Source organism: Cnephaeus nilssonii, assembly GCF_951640355.1.
Source record: "Cnephaeus nilssonii genome assembly, chromosome: 13".
Classification (NCBI taxonomy): Eukaryota; Metazoa; Chordata; class Mammalia; order Chiroptera; family Vespertilionidae; genus Cnephaeus; species Cnephaeus nilssonii.
The window spans coordinates 46,769,076-46,789,679 of record NC_137084.1 but is presented as its reverse complement, the minus strand read 5'-3'; the positions used below and the strand labels follow the sequence as shown (position 1 = coordinate 46,789,679).

Below are 20,604 nucleotides of genomic sequence, written 5' to 3'. Positions count from 1 at the left end.
TGGTTGCCGGCTAGATCCCCAGTAGGGGGTGTGCAAGAGGCAGCCAATCAATGATTCTCATCATTGATGTTTCTATCTCTCCCTCTCCCTTCCTCTCTGAAATGAATAAAAATATATAAAAATTGTGCAACCAGAAAATAAAAAGCAATTTACAACATTATAAACTTATTCTGAATAATATATTTTTTAAGTTTGTCAGGATTTTTATGTGCATTTCTGACCCATTAAAATTTTTTATATTAATCTCTGATGTGGAAATTTAAAACTTTGTATAATAAAATGTGAGAACATAGTCAGTGCTCTATTATAGAGCCTTTAAAATGTGCATGGCCTTTGACCCAGAATTCTCTTCAAGGAATTTATCCTAACTACAGAGCTATGTGTAAAAGTTTTTATTTACAAGGATACAGTTGAAAAAATGGGAAACTACCTAAATGTCTGTCTAGTAGAGGATTAGAGAAATACAACTACACGATGGCATATTATATAGTCATTTACAATGATGTTAGGAGAATATTTTATGACTAGGGAAAATACTTATAAGATAGTGTTTATCATCATATCCCCCAAAATAGAAAACATAGTGGGAATGTATACCAAAATTAAATAGTATGTGTATCTGTGAAGAAGCTACAATAATTTTCCTTTTTTTTATTTATTGACTAAATATTCTGCAAGGGACAAATAATAGTTTTTCTTTTTACATTCTTATACAAATTATCCCAATTTTTTATTTTATACAAGGTAAAAACCAAAGGCAAAGTTCGATGGACTGGTTCTCGAACACGTGGCAGGTGGAAATATTCCAGCAACGATGAAAGTGAAGGATCTGACAGTGAAAAATCGTCTGCAGCTTCAGAAGAGGAAGGAGAAAAGGAGAGTGAAGAAGCCGTCCTAGCGGATGATGATGAACCCTGCAAAAAATGTGGCCTTCCAAACCATCCTGAGCTAGTGCGTAATAGTCACCTTACTGGCATGCTATGGTTTTCCAAAGCCTAACTCTTCTGGGCTTGATCATGATTTGAATTTTTTAATGCTGCAGAGCTTGTGTGTGCAAAATAACCTTTATTTCTATTTCTTAAATAACCCAGTTCTGGGAAGGTCAGGATCCTGCTTTTATTCTGCCTAGCTAGCTGTTGTTATTTGCTCTTAATAAGAATACACTCCTAATTTCTCTCACAAATCTATGAAATTATTCAAATATTTCTGTTTTGTTCTGAAGTGCCAGCTGTAAATAAGTAAGGCCTGAGGCCTTATTGCCTTTCTGTAACAACGTATAAATCAAGTAGTTAACCTGGTAGGGTTTATAACTTTAGGAAATGGGCAATTTTTTTAAAAATTTAAGAGGACAAATATATTCAGATATAATTTCAGAAGGATAGTGACCAATTTACATGGAACTTTCTTACCCAGTAAGTAAGTAACCTAAATCAGGAAAACCATTTCCTACATCCTATCTAATAAAAGAGTAATATGCAAATTGACTGTCACCCAACACACAAGATGGCTGCCCCCATGTGGACACAAGATGGCCGCCACAAGATGGCCAGCATGGGAGGGCAGTTGGGAGGGACCAGGCCTGCAAGGGAGGGCAGTTGGGGGTGATCAAGCCTGCAGGGGAGGGCAGTTAGGGGTGACCAGGCCAGCAGAGGAGGGAAGTTGGGGGCGACCAGGCCTGCAGGGAAGGGCAGTTGTGGGGGGGACCCAGGCCTGCAGGGAAGAGCAATTGGGGGGGACCAGGCCTGCAGGGGAGGACAGTTAGGGGTGACCAGGCTGGCAGAGGAGGGAAGTTGGGGGCGACAAGGCCTGCAGGGAAGGGAAGTTGGGGGGGACCCAGGTCTGCAGGGAAGAGCAGTTGGGGGGGGACCAGGCCTGCAGGGTAGGGCAGTTAGGGGCAATCAGAGTGGCAGGGGAGCAGTTAGGCATCAATTAGGCTGGCAGGGGAGTGGCTAGGCATCAATCAGGCTGGCAGGAGAGTGGTTAGGGGGTGATCAGGCTGGGAGGCAGAAGCAGTTAAGGGCAATCAGGAAGGCAGGCAGGGAGCAGTTTGGAGCCAGCAGTCTTGGATTGTGAGAGGGATGTCCAACTGCCTGTTTAGGCCCTACCAGGATCGGGCCTAAACGGGCAGTTGGACATCCCTGGAGGGGTCCCAGATTGGAGAGGGTGCAGGCTGGGCTGAGGGACACACATCCCCGTGCACGAGATTCGTGCACTCGGGGGGTGGGGGGGCGGGGAGTCCCTCAGCCCAGCCTGCACCCTCTCACAGTCAGGGAGCCCTCGGGGGATGTCCAACTTAGGCCCACTCTGTGGGCCTAAGCCGTCAGTAGGACATCCTTAGCACTGCCACAGAGGCGGAAGAGGCTCCCACCACCACCGCTGCACTCGCCACAGCTTCTGGCTGAGCAGCACTCCCCCTGTGGGAGCGCACTGACTACCAGGGGCAGCTCCTGCATTGAGCGTCTGCCCCCTGGTGGTAAGTGCGCGTCATAGTGACCGGTCGTTCTGCCGTTTGTTCATTTTGCATATTACCCTTTTATTATATAGGATTTCTGCAATTCATAAGTGCTTTCTAAAGAGCCTATTGAAGAAACACTCTTGATATGCCCAATTCTATGCAACTATTCTGTTCTTTTGAATACATTTGACTTTAAAGGCAGGCTCCAACTATTAAATAGAAGGAAATGTAAAGAAAGATGCTTCCACATGGGTAGAATTGTGTGGATCAGAAACGTTTTGAGATCCTCTAAAGTTTGGAAAATTCACATGAAGTGGTTCTCCAAGGCTCTTTTTTCCTAGAAAGCAGTGTGGTGTGATGGGAAAAGCATGGACCAGACAGACTTGGCAGCAGATCCTGCTTCCACCACTTATCAGGTGCTCTCTTCTGTATCTCGATATCTGCATTATATAAATAGGAATAATACCACATACTTCTTCTGAGGGTTGCTTTAAATGTTATGTAAAGTTGCCTAGCACTTTATTATGTGCTAGGTTAAAGTTTTTTGTGGTTTACTTATTTTTTTTCTTAATGTTGAACTCATATATGGAAACTAAACTAATCAGTGAAGTTTATCATATCCTAGTAGTTTGAGGGTTCAAGTAAAAGATATAAGAGGAGAGTAGATGCTGAAATTACCCTGATAAGACCCTTCTATGCATTTTTATGATCATCAGGCTGTGATAGTTAGGTCAAGATTTTTGTGTGGAGGAAAGCCTAAAGAAGATATGAGAGAGAGAGAGAGAGAGAGAGAGAGAGAGAGAAACATTGATGTAAGAGAGACACATTGATTGGTTGCCTCCACACATGCCTCGACCAGGCCAGGGATTGAGCCTGCAACCCAGGTACATACCCTTGACTGGGAATTGAACCCATGATCCTTTGTTCTGTGGGCCTACATGCTAACCACTGAGCAAAACTAGCCAGGGCTCCTAATATCTTTTTTTTTTCCCCCCTCAGGAAGGGAGAGGGAGAGAGAAAGAGAAACATCAATGATGAGAGAGAATCATTGATCAGCTGTGTCCTGCATGCTCCCTACTGGGGATTGAGCTCGCAACCGTGGCATGTGCCCTTAACCATAATGGAACCAAGGACCCTTCAGTCCGCAGGCCGATGCTTTATCCACTGAGCCAAACCAGCTAGGGCCTAACATCTTTTTAAACTAAGAGTGCATTTTAACTGAGGCAGCCATAGATGTCAATGACAAATGGGTGTGAGGAAATGAAAAGTAAGATGAGGTGAGCAGAAATGACATGAAGGAGATGAAGTTGCACCTTTCTTGGCACACACAGGATTTTTATTTAGTCAGTTATCTTAACAACTGCACTAAAAATCCCGTTGCTGGTTACTGTGCCAAAAGGGAATATCACTGGAAACTGAAGATCTAAATGGCAGGTTTCCTATGCCATTTCTTCAAGGATAACCTTAAATCAAAATGCCAAGCAATTATGTGTTAAGTGGTAGGGAAATGAGTCTGAATTAGAAAGACATGTCCTTGTCCTCATTGAGCTTACTACAGAAAACCAGTAAATTTATAAATGAGTGTGGAATCCAGATGCTTCGGTCAAAATACATGGATCATTGCTTGAGGCTTGAAAATCTTGCATAGTAATATTTATTTTAATGGGATTTTACCTTCATTGAGAAATAGAGATAATTATTGTTTTAGAGATGAATTGATTTCTAAAAATTTAATTTTGTTATTTGAAATTTAAATTATGCTTTAATGTAGAAATAATATGGTAGATGGAATCATGTGCCCAGGTTTGTTTACATATGCCTATGTAATCAAATAATCTATTAGTCATATAACTAAAGTATTGAATTCTGGATATTGGCAGCAAATGGTGATGCGCTGTGTGAAAAAGTGGGAGGATACTTTTTCCCTTTTAAATCACTGCATATGTGTACACATTCCACCCTCCTCGCTTCACCCACCATGGTATATGCTAGCAATTTAGAAATTATTTTACATATATACTGGGTTTGAACAGTGAATGAAGTATAGAAAATAGGAGCAAGTTTTCTCAATGTCAGAGAAAAAAGTTATAGATAAGCAAGGCTGAAGGCTAGAATAAACCCTATGGTACTGGATTAGAGCTGGAGATAGTATGAACTCATACTTATTTCAATATAGACATGTGTGCATATGGATTGCTATACATAAATGTATTTTCTAGCTCTGTCTCTGAGACAATTTAGAAGCAGTGATAACCATTAGCAGTGAGCACTCAGCATTCAAATCTTGGTTTCTAAATACCACTTTCCATTAAAGGAACCAGGGTTTTGGGGAGAAATGGCTAATTCCTAGGCTCGGGCAGAGAAAATATAAGATACTAGTGACCCGTTACACGGATTCGTGCACATTGAGAGGAAATTAATTAGAAGGTGCCCGGCGGGGTGGGACTGGGCGAGACGGGCAAGACATGCCCTGGAGCTAACCTCCTGTGGTCCCTCCCCAGCCAGCTGCGCCTTGGGTGGCACCATGGCTCAAAGAGCCTCTACGGAGTGAGCGGAGTTCCTCTGGCAGGTGGGGTTCCTTGGTCTGGCCTGCGGGGATTGGGCCAAAACCGGCTCTCCCACATCCCCCAAGGGGGCCCGGAATGCAAGAGGGCACTCTGCAAAGTTGCTGTCATACAGGGTGTGGAACACAAACGCAAGTGTGCAGTAAATCAGATTTGGGGTGACAGTGCCCCAGCAATAACATAACCCATGGCCGACGGTGGAATTGTGCGGCCCCACGAGGAATCGGGCTCCCTCCTCTCTGGTTTTGGGGTGCGTTACCTGAGAACCGCCACTGCCAAGTCACTGCAGCTTGGCAGCTCCTATGTTGAGCGCCTGCCCCCTGGTGGTCAGTGTCATAGTGACTTATTAGACAGTTGGACAGTTAGCATATTAGCCTTTTATATATATAGATAAATGTGTGGAGTATCCTATAGTGCTCGGAAGTAAGGAAGTGCTTTTAAAAAAAAGATGCAGCCCTAGCTGGTTTGGCTCAGTGGACAGAGCGCCGGCCTGTGGACTAAGGGTCTTGGGTTCAGTTCTGGTCAAGCGCACATGCCTGGGTTGTGGGCTTGATCCCCAGTAAGGGGCGTGCAGGAAGCAGCCAATCAATGATTCTCTCTCATCATTGATGTTTCTATATCTCCCCCTCTCCCTTCCTCTCTGAAATCAATAAAAATATATATATTTTTTAAAAAGATGCAAATGACACAGCCAACCTGGAAGAGCTCCCAGTGTGTCCATAGCTAGAACATTTGAATTTGACAAGTAGTAGTTTTATATTATAACCCAAAGAATAAAATAAATATTCATTAGTTCATCCTGATATAAATACATAATTGAATAAACGAGTAAATGTGGGGTAAGGGGTATAATTTCTTTACAGAAGAATTCCAAATAACAAATGTAGAAAGCATAAGGAAAATAGAGAACCATCATTAGAACACCACAATAGTAATTATTGTAAACAAGATCCACTGATAAGTACTAAAACTAGTGGGTGAAACTTGAAGGAAAAACAATATTTGCATAGCTTCAACATATTATTCATTGCTGTGAAAGTTTTACCTTCTATCGACAAATTCTTTGATAATTCCTCCCTCTAGAGAGTGGAGCTTAATTCCCCTCCCCTTGAGTATGGGCTGGACTTATCACTTCTAATGAGACTGAAGTATGGAAAGTGAAAATTAGTAACTTTAAAGTGATGAAAACCAACTACTAGAACCAAGCGATCAAGGTTAATTATCACCAGTAATAAGTCAGATTGATATCATGTATCCCCAGATATAACACAGAGAACAGGGCACTTCATCTTGGTGGGATGTGTCTCCAAAATCCATAACTTCAGTCTAATCAAGAGAAGCCATCAAACAAACCCAGGTTGAGGGGAGTCTACATAATATCTGACTAGTATTCTTCGAAGTATAAATTTTGTTGTTGAATTAGTAATATTGTACTGATGTTGATTTCTTAGTTTTGGTAAATGTACTGTGGTTATGTAAGATGTTAACATTTGTGGAAGCTGAGTAATGAGTTTATAGGAACTCTACTATCTTTGTAACTCTTCTGTAAATCTAAAAAAATTTAAAAGTGGTAAGTTTTTTTAAGTCAAATGTTCATAAATGTAGCATTTTAAATTTTAGAGACTTGGTCATCTTAAGTCAAATAACAAAAAATATCAGTTAAAACTTCGTATTTGAACATGATGATCCTAAGTGTAGTTCCTTTCCCCTCTTCCTACAGTTCCTTTCACATTTAAATTTATATGATAAAATGAACCGTGAATGATTCTTACAGATTGGTTATTGAAATGCTATTTAAAGTAGATTTTTAAATTCCTATGTATGGTAGGGTAGTTTGTGATACTTGAGCTTTATATAAACTCTTTTATAAAAAATTTATTGTTGCAGCTCTCATGGCACACTAGAAAAGGATTGCAACTCTAGTTCAGAAAGAACTCGCTACTTTTCACTTAATTTTATAGTTTACCATTTTCTTAGTTTTTTATTTTTTATTATTTTTAATGGCATGTTAGATCCCTAATTATCAGTGCTTTTTGATTATGCAAATAAAGAGTATAGTATATTTCTTAGTATAGTGCTAAGAAATATCTTTATTTTAACTTGAGTCACTGAATTTTAGTCATGGAGTTAGGTTGGTGTTAATATCTGGTTTATTTCAGATTCTTCTGTGCGACTCTTGTGACAGTGGCTACCACACTGCCTGCCTTCGCCCTCCTCTGATGATCATCCCTGATGGAGAATGGTTCTGCCCCCCTTGCCAACATGTATGATCCTGCACACCTCTCTTCTTCCAGTCTGTGGTTTTATAGTCAAATTAGTAATATTTCTTGACAGTTACTAAACATTTTATATCTTCAAAACAATTTGTAAATATGGTTTACCTCTTGTTTAAATTTCTGTGAAATTAGAAACTATTGTAAAGGCTACCCTTTATTATTATCTCTTAAGTCTTCCTTTAATTTTTTTTAAAAGCAATTCTCAGAAGATCTGTAATTTTTTAAAATTATAGTCTCTTTTCCCCGCCTCCCCCCACATTTGTTAAAGGCACAAAGAGCCCCAAATTAAGATAATATACAAGCTAAGAAATAGTTTCTTCATATTATGTATCCCTTTGTGTCATCCTTTTCATTTCTGCCTGCCTCCCTTTGTCAGTAGTTTTGTAGATGGTTTCATGGATTATATATCATTATGATGGTCTATGAATAGAAATATGGATTCTATTTATCTCTTATTTTGAATCAGGTGAATTATTTCTTTAAGTTGAAGAACAGGATATTTCTGTGCACTGGGCCCAAGGGGTTCTTTCTCTCACAAGCCCAGTCTCATTTTGGTTTAAAAATGATGGGCTGCATTGCATTTTTCAGTGAAGTGGACTTCTGTGGGTTAGCATAGCTTTATCAGTTAAAATTCTTCAGTTCTGTTTTGTCCCAGTAATCATGTGGAATGGTTTTGTAAATTTTTTCTTTCTCTTTTTTAAGACTAGTGATTATTGGCACCATTATATTTCATTGCACATATAACTCTCTCCCTTAAAAATGTCTTCAGATTAAAAAAAATTTAAATCACTATTATCTATACACATTGAGCCAAATGCTGTTTTAAACATTGATTGAATGTGTTTTCTGGCAAGGCTCTAAGTTTCTCTAATATGTGCTTTACATGAGAGATACTGTGCTCATCTTTAGTTCAGTGAATGTTGAGGGCACCACTGTATTTAATCAAACACGAGGACATTTCAGTGTTCACCCATATGTGGCCCCTTATCAACTCTCAGAGCATAACTATCCACAAGTTAACATGCAAGTGACAAATGATTGTGGAAAGGTGTTAAAATGATGTTCATCTGTTTGGCTATTTCAGAAACTACTGTGTGAGAAATTAGAAGAACAATTGCAGGATTTGGATGTTGCCTTAAAGAAGAAAGAGCGTGCTGAACGCAGGTATTGCGATATGTGTGTTAATATTTTACTTGGGAATTTGATGGCAGAATTGTTTTACAATATAGATCGATGTGTCTGTCTAAAGTGGGATTGGCAAACTATCACTTGTGGGCCACCTCTGGCCTGCTTCTTGTTTTTGTATTGCCCACTAACTAAAGATGTCTGTATTGTTTTTAAATGATTGGAAAAAAAAGATCAGCCCTAACTGGTTTGGCGCAGTGGATGGAGCGTCGGCCTGCGGACTGAAGGGTTCCAGGTTCGATTCCAGTCAAGGGCATATACCTTGTTTGCGGGCACATCCCCAATAGGGGGTGTGCAGGAAACAGCTGATCGATGTTTCTCTCTCACCGATGTTTCTAGCTCTCTATCCCTTTCCCTTCCTCTCTGTAAAAAATAAATAAAATATATTTTTTTAAAAAAGATCAAAACAACGCTCATGTCATGACATCTGAAAATTATATATTCAGATTTCATTGACCTTAAATAAAGTTTTATTGGAACATTGCCATGCTCATGTGTTATATATTGTCTGTGGCTGCTTTTGTACTACAGCAGCAGAGTTTAGTAGTTGCAACACAGACCTTGTGACGCACCAAGCCTAATTTGTTATCTGTCTTTATACAGGAAAAGTTTGCCAAGCCCTGCTCTAAAATATCAGAATCTTCTCTGAATAAATATTGGTCCAAGTATTGTGGGGGATATGTACCTACATATGTAGTGAGTGTAAGAAAACTGTAAGAACTAGTGTTTGATTTAGTTTCCTGTGTGTCATGTCTTTGGGTGGGCAAATTCACACAAGTGTATTTAAATGCTGAACTGTGTCCCACTGACCAGAAAAGATGCTTCCCTCTTCAGTATGCCACTGCACCATGATCTAAAGCATTTGAGAGGCTCGTTGGAGGAGATAAAACTGGAATTGAGCCTAATCTTTAAAAGGGAGCTCAGAATCAAGACAGCATGTTTCTGTTTACATTTATTTGTTCTTTCTTTGATTAATCTGTTGCTAAACATACACTTAGACCTATTATGTACCAAACTGAAAAGAGGAATAAGACAAAGCTCCCAATTACCTGGGGCTCACCCTCTATTAGAATACAGACATATGAGCCAGTGATACAATTAAGTAGACAAACTGAGGTCTCTTCAAAGCAATACAAGAACACTGTGAAGTGGATTTGAGTTTGAGGGATTGGGCTTATCAGGGATGTTCTTGGAAGATAATTTGGGATTATATAGGTGGGCATGCAGAGAAAGGACATTTTAGGCAAAGGGCACAAATGTGATTAAAGACAAAATATGAAAGTGAGAGTAGAAGACTTGTAGGAGATGAAGCTATAAAAGCAGATTGAGGCCAAATTGTGAACAGCTTTGCATACCTGGTTATGGAATTTGAATTACAGTGGAACCTCAGTTCTTGAACTTAATTTGTTCTGGAAAACTGTTAAAAAACCGAATCATTTTTTCCCATTAGAAATAATGTAAATTGAATTAATCCATTCCAGAGCCTCCAAATGATTCTCTATTTTTTGTGTGTTTTTTTTAAAATATATTTTTTATTGATTTCAGGTAGGAAGGAAGAGAGAGATAGAAACATCAATGAGGAATCATTGATTGGCTGCCTCCTGCACGCCCCTTACTGGGGATCGAGGCCCAACCCGAGCACATGCCTTTGACCGGAATCGAACCTGGGACCCTTTAGTCTGCAGGCCGACGCTCTGTTCACTGAGCCAAACCAGATAGGGCTTGTGTCTTTTTTTTATTCTTTATTGTTGAAAATATTACATATGTCCCTCTTTACTCCCATTGCCCGCCCCGCTTGCCCCCACTTCCCCCTCCCCACCCTTCAGCACCCTATTGTCTGTGTCCATGGGTTATACATATATGCATACAAGGTCTTTGGTTGATTACCTCCTACCCTCCCACCCTCCCTCTGAGATTCCCCACTCTATTCCATGCTTCCAAGTCTCTGGAGCCACTCCGTCCATCAGTTTATTTTGTTACTTAGATTCCACATAGGAGTGCAATAATGTGATACTTGTCTTTCTCTGACTCACTTATTTCACTTAGCATGATATTCTCCATGTCCCTCCATGCTATCTCAAAGGGTAAGAGATTTTTCTTTTCTACTGCAGTATAGTATTCCATGGTATAAATGTACCACAGCTTTTTTATCCACTCATCTACTGATGGGCACTTGGGGCTGTTTCCAGATCTTAGCTATTGTAAATTGTGCTGCTATGAACATAAGGGTGCATACAGCTTTTCTGACTGGTGCTTCGGGAAACTCCATACTGTTTTCCACAGTGGTTGCACCAGTCTGCATTCCCACTAGCAGTGTACTAGGGTTCCCCTTTTCTCCACATCTTCACCAGCAGTTGTCATTTGATGATTTGTTGATGACAGTCATTCTGACAGGTGTGAGATGGTACCTCATTGTTGTTTTGATTTGCATTCTTTGATGATCAGTGACTTTGAGCATTTTTTCATATGTCTCTTGGCCTTCTGTATGTCCTCTTTGAAGAAGTGTCTATTTAGGTCCTTTGCCCATTTTCTAATTGGGTTGTTTGTCTTCCTTTTGTTAAGTTGTATGAGTTCCTTATATATTTTGGATATTAACCCTTTATCAGATGTATCGTTGCCAAATATGTTCTCCCATACAGTGGGTTCTCTTTTCGTTTTGTTGATGGTTTCTTTTGCTGTGCAGAAACTTTTTATTTTGATGTAGTCCTTGATTCCCTGTTTTAACCCTTCTTATATACAGTATATGTTTATTGTACTGTTTAATCTATAAATACTTTAAAAACAAAAAGGACATGAAATGTCAATGAAAATATAACAAAAGAAAAGAAATGTACAGTAAAAAATGAAACAATAATTATAAGCAGCAACAAAAGCAAAAAATAAAACAACAAAAATATTCACAGCACAATATCCTGAGATTTTAACAGTGGTGACCTGACTCGTATTCACACATTCTCTCCTTGTATCAGCATGAAAGGGTTGTCAGGTTCAGAAGCAAATTGTTCAAAACGGGAGTCGTTTGTGAAACGAGGTTCCACTGTATTTTCTATAGGCAGTGGGGGAGCCATCAAAAGAGGGATACTCATAACCAGATTTTTATTTCAGGAAAAATACCCTGGTAACAATAAGAAGAGGGGATTAGAGTTGAGGCTTTTGCAGTAGAGTCTATTAGAGCCAGTGAGGCCTGAACTAGGACAGTTGTGATAATAAAGTGGAGATGTTGAAGAGAATTTTTAGAGGATTAATCATGACTTGATGCTCATTTGTACAAAGTATAAGATAATCTAAGCAATGTTTTCTGATTGGTCTTATTACTTTCACTTGTTACCACTGTAACTTTTACTTGCTGTCACATCGTTCCCCCCCTCCTTAAAATTTAGCTTGCCTAAAGATAATTTCATAATCTCACTTTACTTTGTGCAAAGGCAAACCTTAAAAATGGGTTCAGCCTCCAAATCCTGTTTTTTCTTTATTAATCAGTTTGAACTCTGTGGCTCATAATGGATGGTGCTTAGTTTAAATTGGTTATCTAAATATTTTTGTATTTAGAAACTGTGTAACAGTCCTGTATAAAATTATTAGAGTTATTGTGATGTGCAGAGTTGTTCCTGTTTTTATTTTGGCACTGGAAAGCCACGTAAGTTGCTTAAAATTAAATCATAATTGAAAATCAGATTGTCCCTGTGCCTTAGTCTTTTGGAAATCTGTCTGTCCTGAGAAATGAGCAGTGTTTTCATGTTCTGAAGCTGATTTGACTCAGCAGTGTCAATAGCTAATAGTCTGACCCTTCAAGAGCTTGGAAGAAAATGTATTATCTCTAAAAGGCAAAAAGGTCAACTACTAAGAATTAGTCTACTACTCAGATTATATCTACTTACTGTTTGGAGGCCTATGATGGTGCTGACCTATGATGATACTATACTTCTATATGTGGAAAAGGTGGTGAAACTTCTTTTAAAGATATATTTTTATTGATTTTAGAGAGGAAGGGAGAGGGGGGGAGAGAGAGAGAGAGAGAGAAACATCAATGATGAGAGCGAATCATTCAACGGCTGCCTCCTGCAGTGCCCCCCACTGGGGATCAGAAATGCAACCTGGGTATGTGCCCTTAACTGGAATCGAACCTGGGACTCTTCAGTCTACAGGCTGATGCTCTATCCACTGAGCCAAACCAGCTAGTACAGTGGTAAAACTTTTTTGACTATTCCCTCATACACTGAAGGCCATACTGCTGCAATTAAGAAAATACTAGTATATGTGTTTTAAGAAATACCTTTTAATTTTAGAAATCTATGTTAAAATGTGCCACAGCATGTGATAACACTATTGATCTAGTTCTTTTGCTTTCTCTTTTACTCTTGGTAATCTTTACTTAAATGTCATTCTTTAAGAGCACAACTGTAATTATGGCTTTAGGTCACACACTATATCCAATATGAAACTGGATCACAGAAAGGAGAGCAAAATTATTGTTACAGGGAGACCAATCTGGCACAAGGCCAGTTAACTGAATTGTTGCTAATTGTCAGTTCTCCCCAATAAACTGGTTAAACAAGGCTTTCATTATACCCCTGTTATACATGTATATGTATGAATCTTAGGGGCTCTACATAGCAAAATATATATGTTTCGAAAAGAAATAATAGATTAACTATAAATTCCAAGGGTCTTCATCTGTTTTTGACCGTGAGCATTTTTATTCTTTTTTTTTCTTTTTTTAGCTATGTAATGATTTCTGTAATACTCATCCTAACAACTTAAAGCCTTGTTTATTCTCTGTGTCAGAGTACAAGAGCATTTTTCCCCTACTCATGTATTTATTCAACATTTAACCAACATTTATTGAGCACCTACTTTATGCCAGGCAATGTAATCAACATGAAGTATATTATGTGGTCTCTACCTTAAAGATCTCTATATAGTATGGTGGGAAAGAAGGATGTGCCAATGAGTAATTAGTGACTAGCCAGCAACTGTCTACAGAGATGGAGCTGTGATGCTCTGTAAAATCTGTTGTTTCAGAAGTTGGATCAACTGATTTATAAACGTCCCTTTCAGAACTTGGTGCCAGAAATTATTTGGGAATTCTCATAGTTCTATACTTACCAGTGCTTTGCTAGTAGAGAGTTGGATTTAATCAGGGTTGGAATTTTCCAGGTAATGTAACAGAGGGAAGGAGAGAAAGAGACAAGGAATTGAAAGTGTATACAAAGGAGTATTTATAATCAGGACTGTGGAGTCTAAGCCAGGTAAGGGGGAAAGTAAGGACACAGAGGGAGTAATGGACAGTAAGAAGAGGGTAGGGTCAATGGATAGAGATCCTACTGGAGTCAGGGAATTATTGAAATTGGTGTACCAGAGGGAGTGAGCTGGAAAGTGAGCCAGTAGAAGTCAGAGAATAGGTAGGATCCCTGTGATGGAAATTTTAGATGGGGTATGGTTATAGGTAATGATGATAAAGTCTGGGCTCAATATGATCATTGAGCAGGTGGTGAGGTGTATTGGTGGAAGATATATCTTTCTATAGATTACTGAGCAAGAGAATGTTATGATGAGAAATCATACCTACTTTGAATATCCTACTCAAGTATTTAAAGCCTTCCCAAGTTTCTCAGCTCTTCAGACAAAATCTCTTTTTCAGGTTTCCATTGTCCTTGTTCATAATGGACACTAGTTAATTCTTAATATTTGTGAGAGCAAGAACTATGTCTTATTTACCTTTTGATTTCCAAGCCTGACACAAATCATGACCTAATGTGAATATGACTTTTTTTTTCAATTGAGTTAAGAAGAGAAATAATGGTTACGTGAAAGTAGAGATTTTGAGATATAAAAGATGAAACTGGTCTCAGTAAACTTGGTTAGTATAAGGACAAATGTGTCAAACATCCTATATAATAAAAGCCCTGCAACTGAAACGGCAGAATGACCAGAGACCAGAACTACCGGCCCCATGCCCTGGCTGGTCCCACCCCCAACTGGGACCCCCACCCCGATCGGGGGTGTGGTTGGCCTGCAAACCCCCCAGCAGCCCCTTCCCAGGTTGGCCTTGCCCCCTAGCGGGGACCCCCATCCCAATCAGGGGTGTGGCCGGCCTGCTGGCCCCACCCCCCAATGGGCACCCCCACCCCAATCCGGGGCCCCCATAGGCCAGCTAGTCCCCACCCGTGCACCAGGCCTTTATCCTGTATAATAAAAGGGTAATATGCAAATTGACCCTAATGGCGGAACGACCGCTGGACCAGCCACTATGAGGCGCACTGACCACCTCTTGGTCCCTTTCCCTGGCCTGCAGGCTCCAGTCGCCTGATGGCGAATGGGGAACCAGGGTTGGGTGGCAGGGGATGTGGGTGGCGCCAGGCCAAGGCTCCCACCCCACCGGTTGCCCCACATAGAGGGTGACCCGCGGCGGGGGGTGGGGCTGGCAAGCGGGCGAGAACAGCCGACCTCTCGGTCCTTTCCCCTGGCCATCAGGCACCGATCACCCGATGGTGAACGGGGAACCGGGAGTGGGTGGCGGTGGGTGGCGGCGGGTGGTGGGGCCAGCTGTGGGCAGCCACGGAATATGGCCCTGATTGCAGGCCAGGCCTAGGGACCGTACCTGCGCACTAATTTTGTGCACTGGGCCTCTAGTATTTTATAACAGAGCGCTCAAGTTCTGACTTATCCATGAAGCCTTCCCTGTTATTTTCAACTAGTACTGTTCTTGTCTTTTGTATTTCTATTCAGTTCACCATATACTGGCATGTGTGTAAGAGCTCAGTTGTCCTTGGAGAATCAATTTAACTTTGGGAGAAACAGAGAAAGCACCAGTTGGATATAGTAATTTGTCATGTAAAATTTGTTGAATTAAAATCAACAAAACTTAGTTTCTTTGAAATGAAATTATGAAGATGTCATTAGTTTTTAAAATCAACACAAAGATATCTTCATTGTAGCATCCTACAGTACACATCCATGTGGCTGCATTGCTTTTTGTCTTCTCTGTGAACAAGAAGTGAATGGTCTAGTATCATTCACTGGGACCTTGATATAATTCTCTTACATAGAATTATTTTTATACTGATAATTTATTGTTATGAGATTATAGCTGTGTCACCCATACAGTATTACTAAAAACTCTCAGCCTAACAAAGATCTAGTTTATTCAAAGTTCGCTTTTTATCTAATAACTTCGCCAGTGAGTCACAGCATGACTCTTCACAGTTTCCTTGTCTGTTTCAGTTACAGGGTTTATTTCACTGGTATAAATCACATTTTTTAAAAATTTATTTTTACTTATGGTTGACATACAATATTATATTAATTTCAGGTATACAAGATTGTGATCCAATATTTATATACGTTACAAAATGATAAACACAAAGTCTCATAACCATCAGTCACCATACATAGTTATTGTGATATTCTTGACTATTCCCTATGCTGTACATTACATCCCTTGGCTTGTTTTATAATTGAAAGCTTGTATTTTTCATCCCCTAACCCCCTTTCCACCCAACCTCCCACCCCCTTCCCTCTGTATAAGTCACTTCTAAAGCCACAATTTTCATACCTTTAGGAAGTTTTATGCTTCCTACACATACCAGAACTATAAGTTTTATAGATAACTAGAGGCCCGGTGTATGAAATTCGTGCATGGGGGTGGGGAGGTGTCCCTCAGCCCAGCCTGCACCCTCTCCAATCTGGGATCCCTCGAGGGATGTCCGACTGCCCGTTTAGGCCCGGCCCTAAACTGGGATCGGGCCTAAACGGGCAGTCGGACATCCCTCTCACAATCCAGGACTGTGAACAAGAAGTGAATGGTCTAGTATCATTCACTGGGACCTTGTGCTCCCAAATGCTCACCTGCCTGCCTTCCTGATTTCCCCTAACCCCTTCTGCCTGCCAGCCTGATCACCCCCTAACCACTCCAATGCCAGCCTGATTGATGTCCAACTGATGCCAGCCTGTTTGCCCCCAACTTCCCTCCTTTGCCAGCCTGGTCACCCCTAACTGCCCTCCCCTGCAGGCTTGATCGCCTCCAACTGCCCCCCCTTGCAGGCCTGGTGCCTCCCAACTGCCCTCCCCTGCTGGCCATCTTGTGGTGGCCATCTTGCATCCACATGGGGGCAGGATCTTTGACCACATGGGGGCATCTATATTGTGTGTTGGAATAATGGTCAATCTGCATATTACTCTTTTATTAGATAGGATAGAGGCCTGGTGCTCGGGTGGGGGCCAGCTGGTTTGCCCTCAAGGGTGTCCCGGATCAGGGTAGGGGTTCCCTTGGGGCGTGGGGCGGCCTGAGCGAGGGGCCTATGGTGGTTTGCAGGCTGGCCACGCCCCCTGGTGACCCAAGCGGAGTCCCTGGTATCTGGGGTTTATTTATCTTCTACAATTGAAACTTTGTAGCCTGGAGTGGAGCCAAGCCTCCTGCTCGCTCCGTGGCCGGCAGCCATTTCTTTTGGGGTTTGTGTATCTTCTTTTTTTTTTAATATATTTTTTATTGATTTTTTACAGAGAGGAAGGGAGAGGGATAGAGAGCTAGAAACGTCGATGAGAGAGAAACATCAACCAGCTGCCTCCTGCACATCCCCCACTGGGGACGCGCCCACAACCAATCCACATGCCCTTGACCGGAATCAAACCCGGGACCCTCCAGTCCGCAGACCAACACTCCATCCACTGAGCCAAACTGGTCTCGGCTGTGTATCTTCTATAATTGAAACTTTTTAGCCATAAGCGGAGGCCTGGGCCGGCCAGGGTGTGCGGAAAGCTTTGCTTCTTCAATTGCCGGGGGCAACCCTAGCCTCCCGCTCTTTCTAGCTCCGTGGCTTCTGCCATTTCTGTTTGGATTTGTTTACCTTCTATAATTGAAACTTTGTAGCTTTGAGTGGAGGCTTAGGCCGGCAAGGGCAGGCGGAAAGCTTGGCTTTCTCCACTGCCTGGGAAATCCAAGCCTCCCTCCTGCTCTCTCTGGCTGTAGCCATCTTGGTTGGGTTTATTTGCATACTTGCTCTGATTGGCTGGTGGGCGTGGCTTGTGGGTGTAGCAGAGTGATGGTTAATTTGCATATCACTCTTTTATTAGGTAGGATAGTTAACATGTTTGTAACCTTGCCTCTGCTATTACCATAAAATCATAATTTTAGTATTGTCTGTTAGTAATGTTTTCATAACACTGCTATTTTTAGCAAATCTCATTTTGCCTATGTGCTTGTTTTTCACTTTTTAAAGGAAAGAACGCTTGGTGTATGTGGGTATCAGTATTGAAAACATCATTCCTCCACAAGTAAGTTTCTGGCTTATAGTATTTTTAAAGAGGAAATTGCCATAATTGTTCTAAAATGTATCCCACATTATATAACATGAGTAGTTTCAATCTTATTAAAAATGAAAATTTAGGACCTTAAAGAATCACCCATAATCCACCATGATTATGTACATGCAGATAGCCCCGAAATCTTACATCCAAATGAAATTTATAGCTCATCCCTATGGAGCTTGTTGGGTGTTGTGTTTTGTTTTGTTTTTAACCTAAATTGGTTAATTTGTTTTCAGCTTCTTTGTCTGCTGTTTCTGTAAAGTATCTAAAGAATAGTTCAGGGAGAGTTGGTTTTTAATTCTAGTCTTTTGTGGTTATCAGAATCTTCAATTTGTGTTCTTATAGTTTGGTTTCTTTGAAGGGATTTCACTGTTTTGCATTCATTAGCTTAATTTATAATTAAGAAGGATATCTCATGAATGAGAGTATATGTATCATGGTTTTTATTTGAAATGAAGAAATTTTCTCAGTTCCATACAGGTTCAATTCAGATTTAATTAAATCACACACTTAAATAGCTTGTCTTGGTTAGTTATTTTTGCCTTCAGTACCGTGCCCCTTTCTTCTAAATCCATTATTTCATTTTTTCAGCTTATCTAATTATTTAAAAATTTATTGATGGAAAAACAACATGATTTAAAAAAAAAATATATATATATATATATATTTATATTATATACATACATATATATATTTTATTGATTTTACAGGGAGGAAGGGAGAGGGATAAGAGTTAGAAACATAGATTAACTGACTCCTGCATGCCCCCCTCTGGAGATCGAGCCCGAAACCCAGGCATGTACCCTTGACCAGAATTGAACCCGGCACCCTTCATTCCGTGGGCCAAGGCTCTATCCACTGAGCAAAACTGGTTAGGCCATCTTTTTTTTTTTTTTGTCTAAAGTTTTACATATGTTTCCTTTTTCCCCGATTGACCCCCCCCCCCATCATGATTATTTTTAAAAGAGGGCATTATAAACTCACAAAAACATAAGAATTTTAATACAGAAGTGCTTTTTTAAAAAATATTCTTATTGATTTTTTTTTTATTCATTTTTTTTTTAAGAGAGAGACATTGATGGCTGCCTCCTGCACACCCCACAGTGGGGATCAAGCCTGCAACTCTGGCATGTGCTCTGACTGGGAATCAAACCGGCACACTTGGTGCACAGGATGATGCCCAGCCAACTGAGCCACACTGGCCAGGGCCAGAAGTGTTTCTTGTGATCATCAATATTTTTTTAATCTGTACATAGTGTTGCCATGTTCATTCAGTTTTGGGGGGATCATATTTTTCAAACCTTCCACATGTGCTGCCTAGAGGGACATTAGAAGCTATTAATCCCAAGGAACTTTGTTCTGTCCTGAGTAATAAAATGTATTTATTTTCATAAAACCAGGAGCCAGATTTTTCTGAAGATCATGAAGAAAAGAAAAAAGATTCAAAAAAATCCAAAGCAAACTTGCTTGAAAGAAGATCAACAAGAACACGGAAATGTATAAGTTATAGGTATGAAATATGTGGAAATAGTTACAATGAAAGAATTTTTTTTAAATATACTTCTTTATTGATTTCAGAGCGGGAGAGAGAGATAGAAACATCAATGATGAGAGAGAATCATTGATTGGTTGCCTCTTGCACACCCACACAGGATTAAGCCTGCAACCCAGGAATGTGCCCTGACAGGGAATTGAACCGTGACCTCCTGGTCCATAGGTTGACCCTCAACCACTGAGCCACACTGGCCAGACGAAACAATTTTTTGTTGGTTTTTGTGTTTGTGTGAATCCTCACTCAATATTTTTTCCATTGAGTTTTTGAGAGCGTGGAAAGGGGGGAGAAAAACAAAAGAGAAACATTGATGTGAGAGAGACACATTGGTTACCTTCCAGCTGACCAGGGCTGGGAATTAAACCTGCAACCCAGGTACATGCCCTTACTGGGTATCGAACCTGACGCACTGTGGTGCTCAGGCCAACCCTTTAGCCATTGAGCCAGGGCCAGAATGGAATATTTCATTTTAATTAATTAAAATGTTTTAGGCAATTCACTTTATCTTTGTGCTTACCTCAGTTCTAAAATGAAAGGAGTTTTGCATATGATGAATTCTTAGGAATCATCCAGTCTTGGTCCTTTTCTTTAAGTTGAAAACAGCCCTTGTGAGATGAAGTACATTTATTTTCATAGTTCTAAAATTCTGACTGTCTGTAATGAATTCTAGTAATAATAATATAACCTTCAATAACAATAATAATGTCATCTTTGAACTTAGTATTATTTCTGGACACTAATTTTGTTAACTTTGCCAAGTGATTTGTATCATTAGGGTTTTGCAAACTGGCCTGTAGGCCAAATCCAGCTCACTGCCAGTTTTTGTATAGCCAATTCCTTGGGAGTGATTTTTACAATTATAAATGGTTGAGTAAAGAACCCAAAGAAGAACATCCTATGAAAATTACATGACATTCAATCACAGTGTCCATTAATAAAGTTATTTGGGAACACAGCCACACCATTCACTTGTATTGTCTGGCTGCTTTTGTACTGAACGTCGACTTGAATAGTTACTACAGAGACTGTGTGGTCTACAAAGCATGGAATATTTTCTATCTGGCTTTTTACAAAAATATTTATTGGTGCCTGGTACAGATGATCTTTGAAAGTGAAAAACAACAATTTATGTATTAGATACTGATTTACAAAACCCAGTTTTACAAAAGAAATGGAGGCTAGTCGGAGCAAGAGGATGTAGTCCAAGTCAACACAGTCCCAAAGTGGACAAGAGCAGTTTCGTATCAGGCCTTTTTCACTTCCGAG

General features: G+C 40.3%; 1 protein-coding gene across 4 annotated transcripts in view; it reads left to right on the top strand.

The window, feature by feature from the left end:
- Window positions 1-20,604, top strand: part of RSF1 (remodeling and spacing factor 1) — a 131,545-nt gene that overhangs the window by 92,073 nt on the left and 18,868 nt on the right. For 2 of the 4 annotated variants that reach the window (XM_079787595.1, XM_079787594.1), the window contains exons 7-12: window positions 745-951; window positions 2,797-2,871; window positions 7,179-7,283; window positions 8,380-8,459; window positions 17,699-17,753; window positions 19,187-19,296. In XM_079787595.1, the coding sequence (XP_079643721.1) occupies window positions 745-951; window positions 2,797-2,871; window positions 7,179-7,283; window positions 8,380-8,459; window positions 17,699-17,753; window positions 19,187-19,296 (632 nt within the window). The remainder of the gene's footprint in view (window positions 1-744; window positions 952-2,796; window positions 2,872-7,178; window positions 7,284-8,379; window positions 8,460-17,698; window positions 17,754-19,186; window positions 19,297-20,604) is intronic. The other 2 variants (XM_079787597.1, XM_079787596.1) reach the window with 1 other exon arrangement.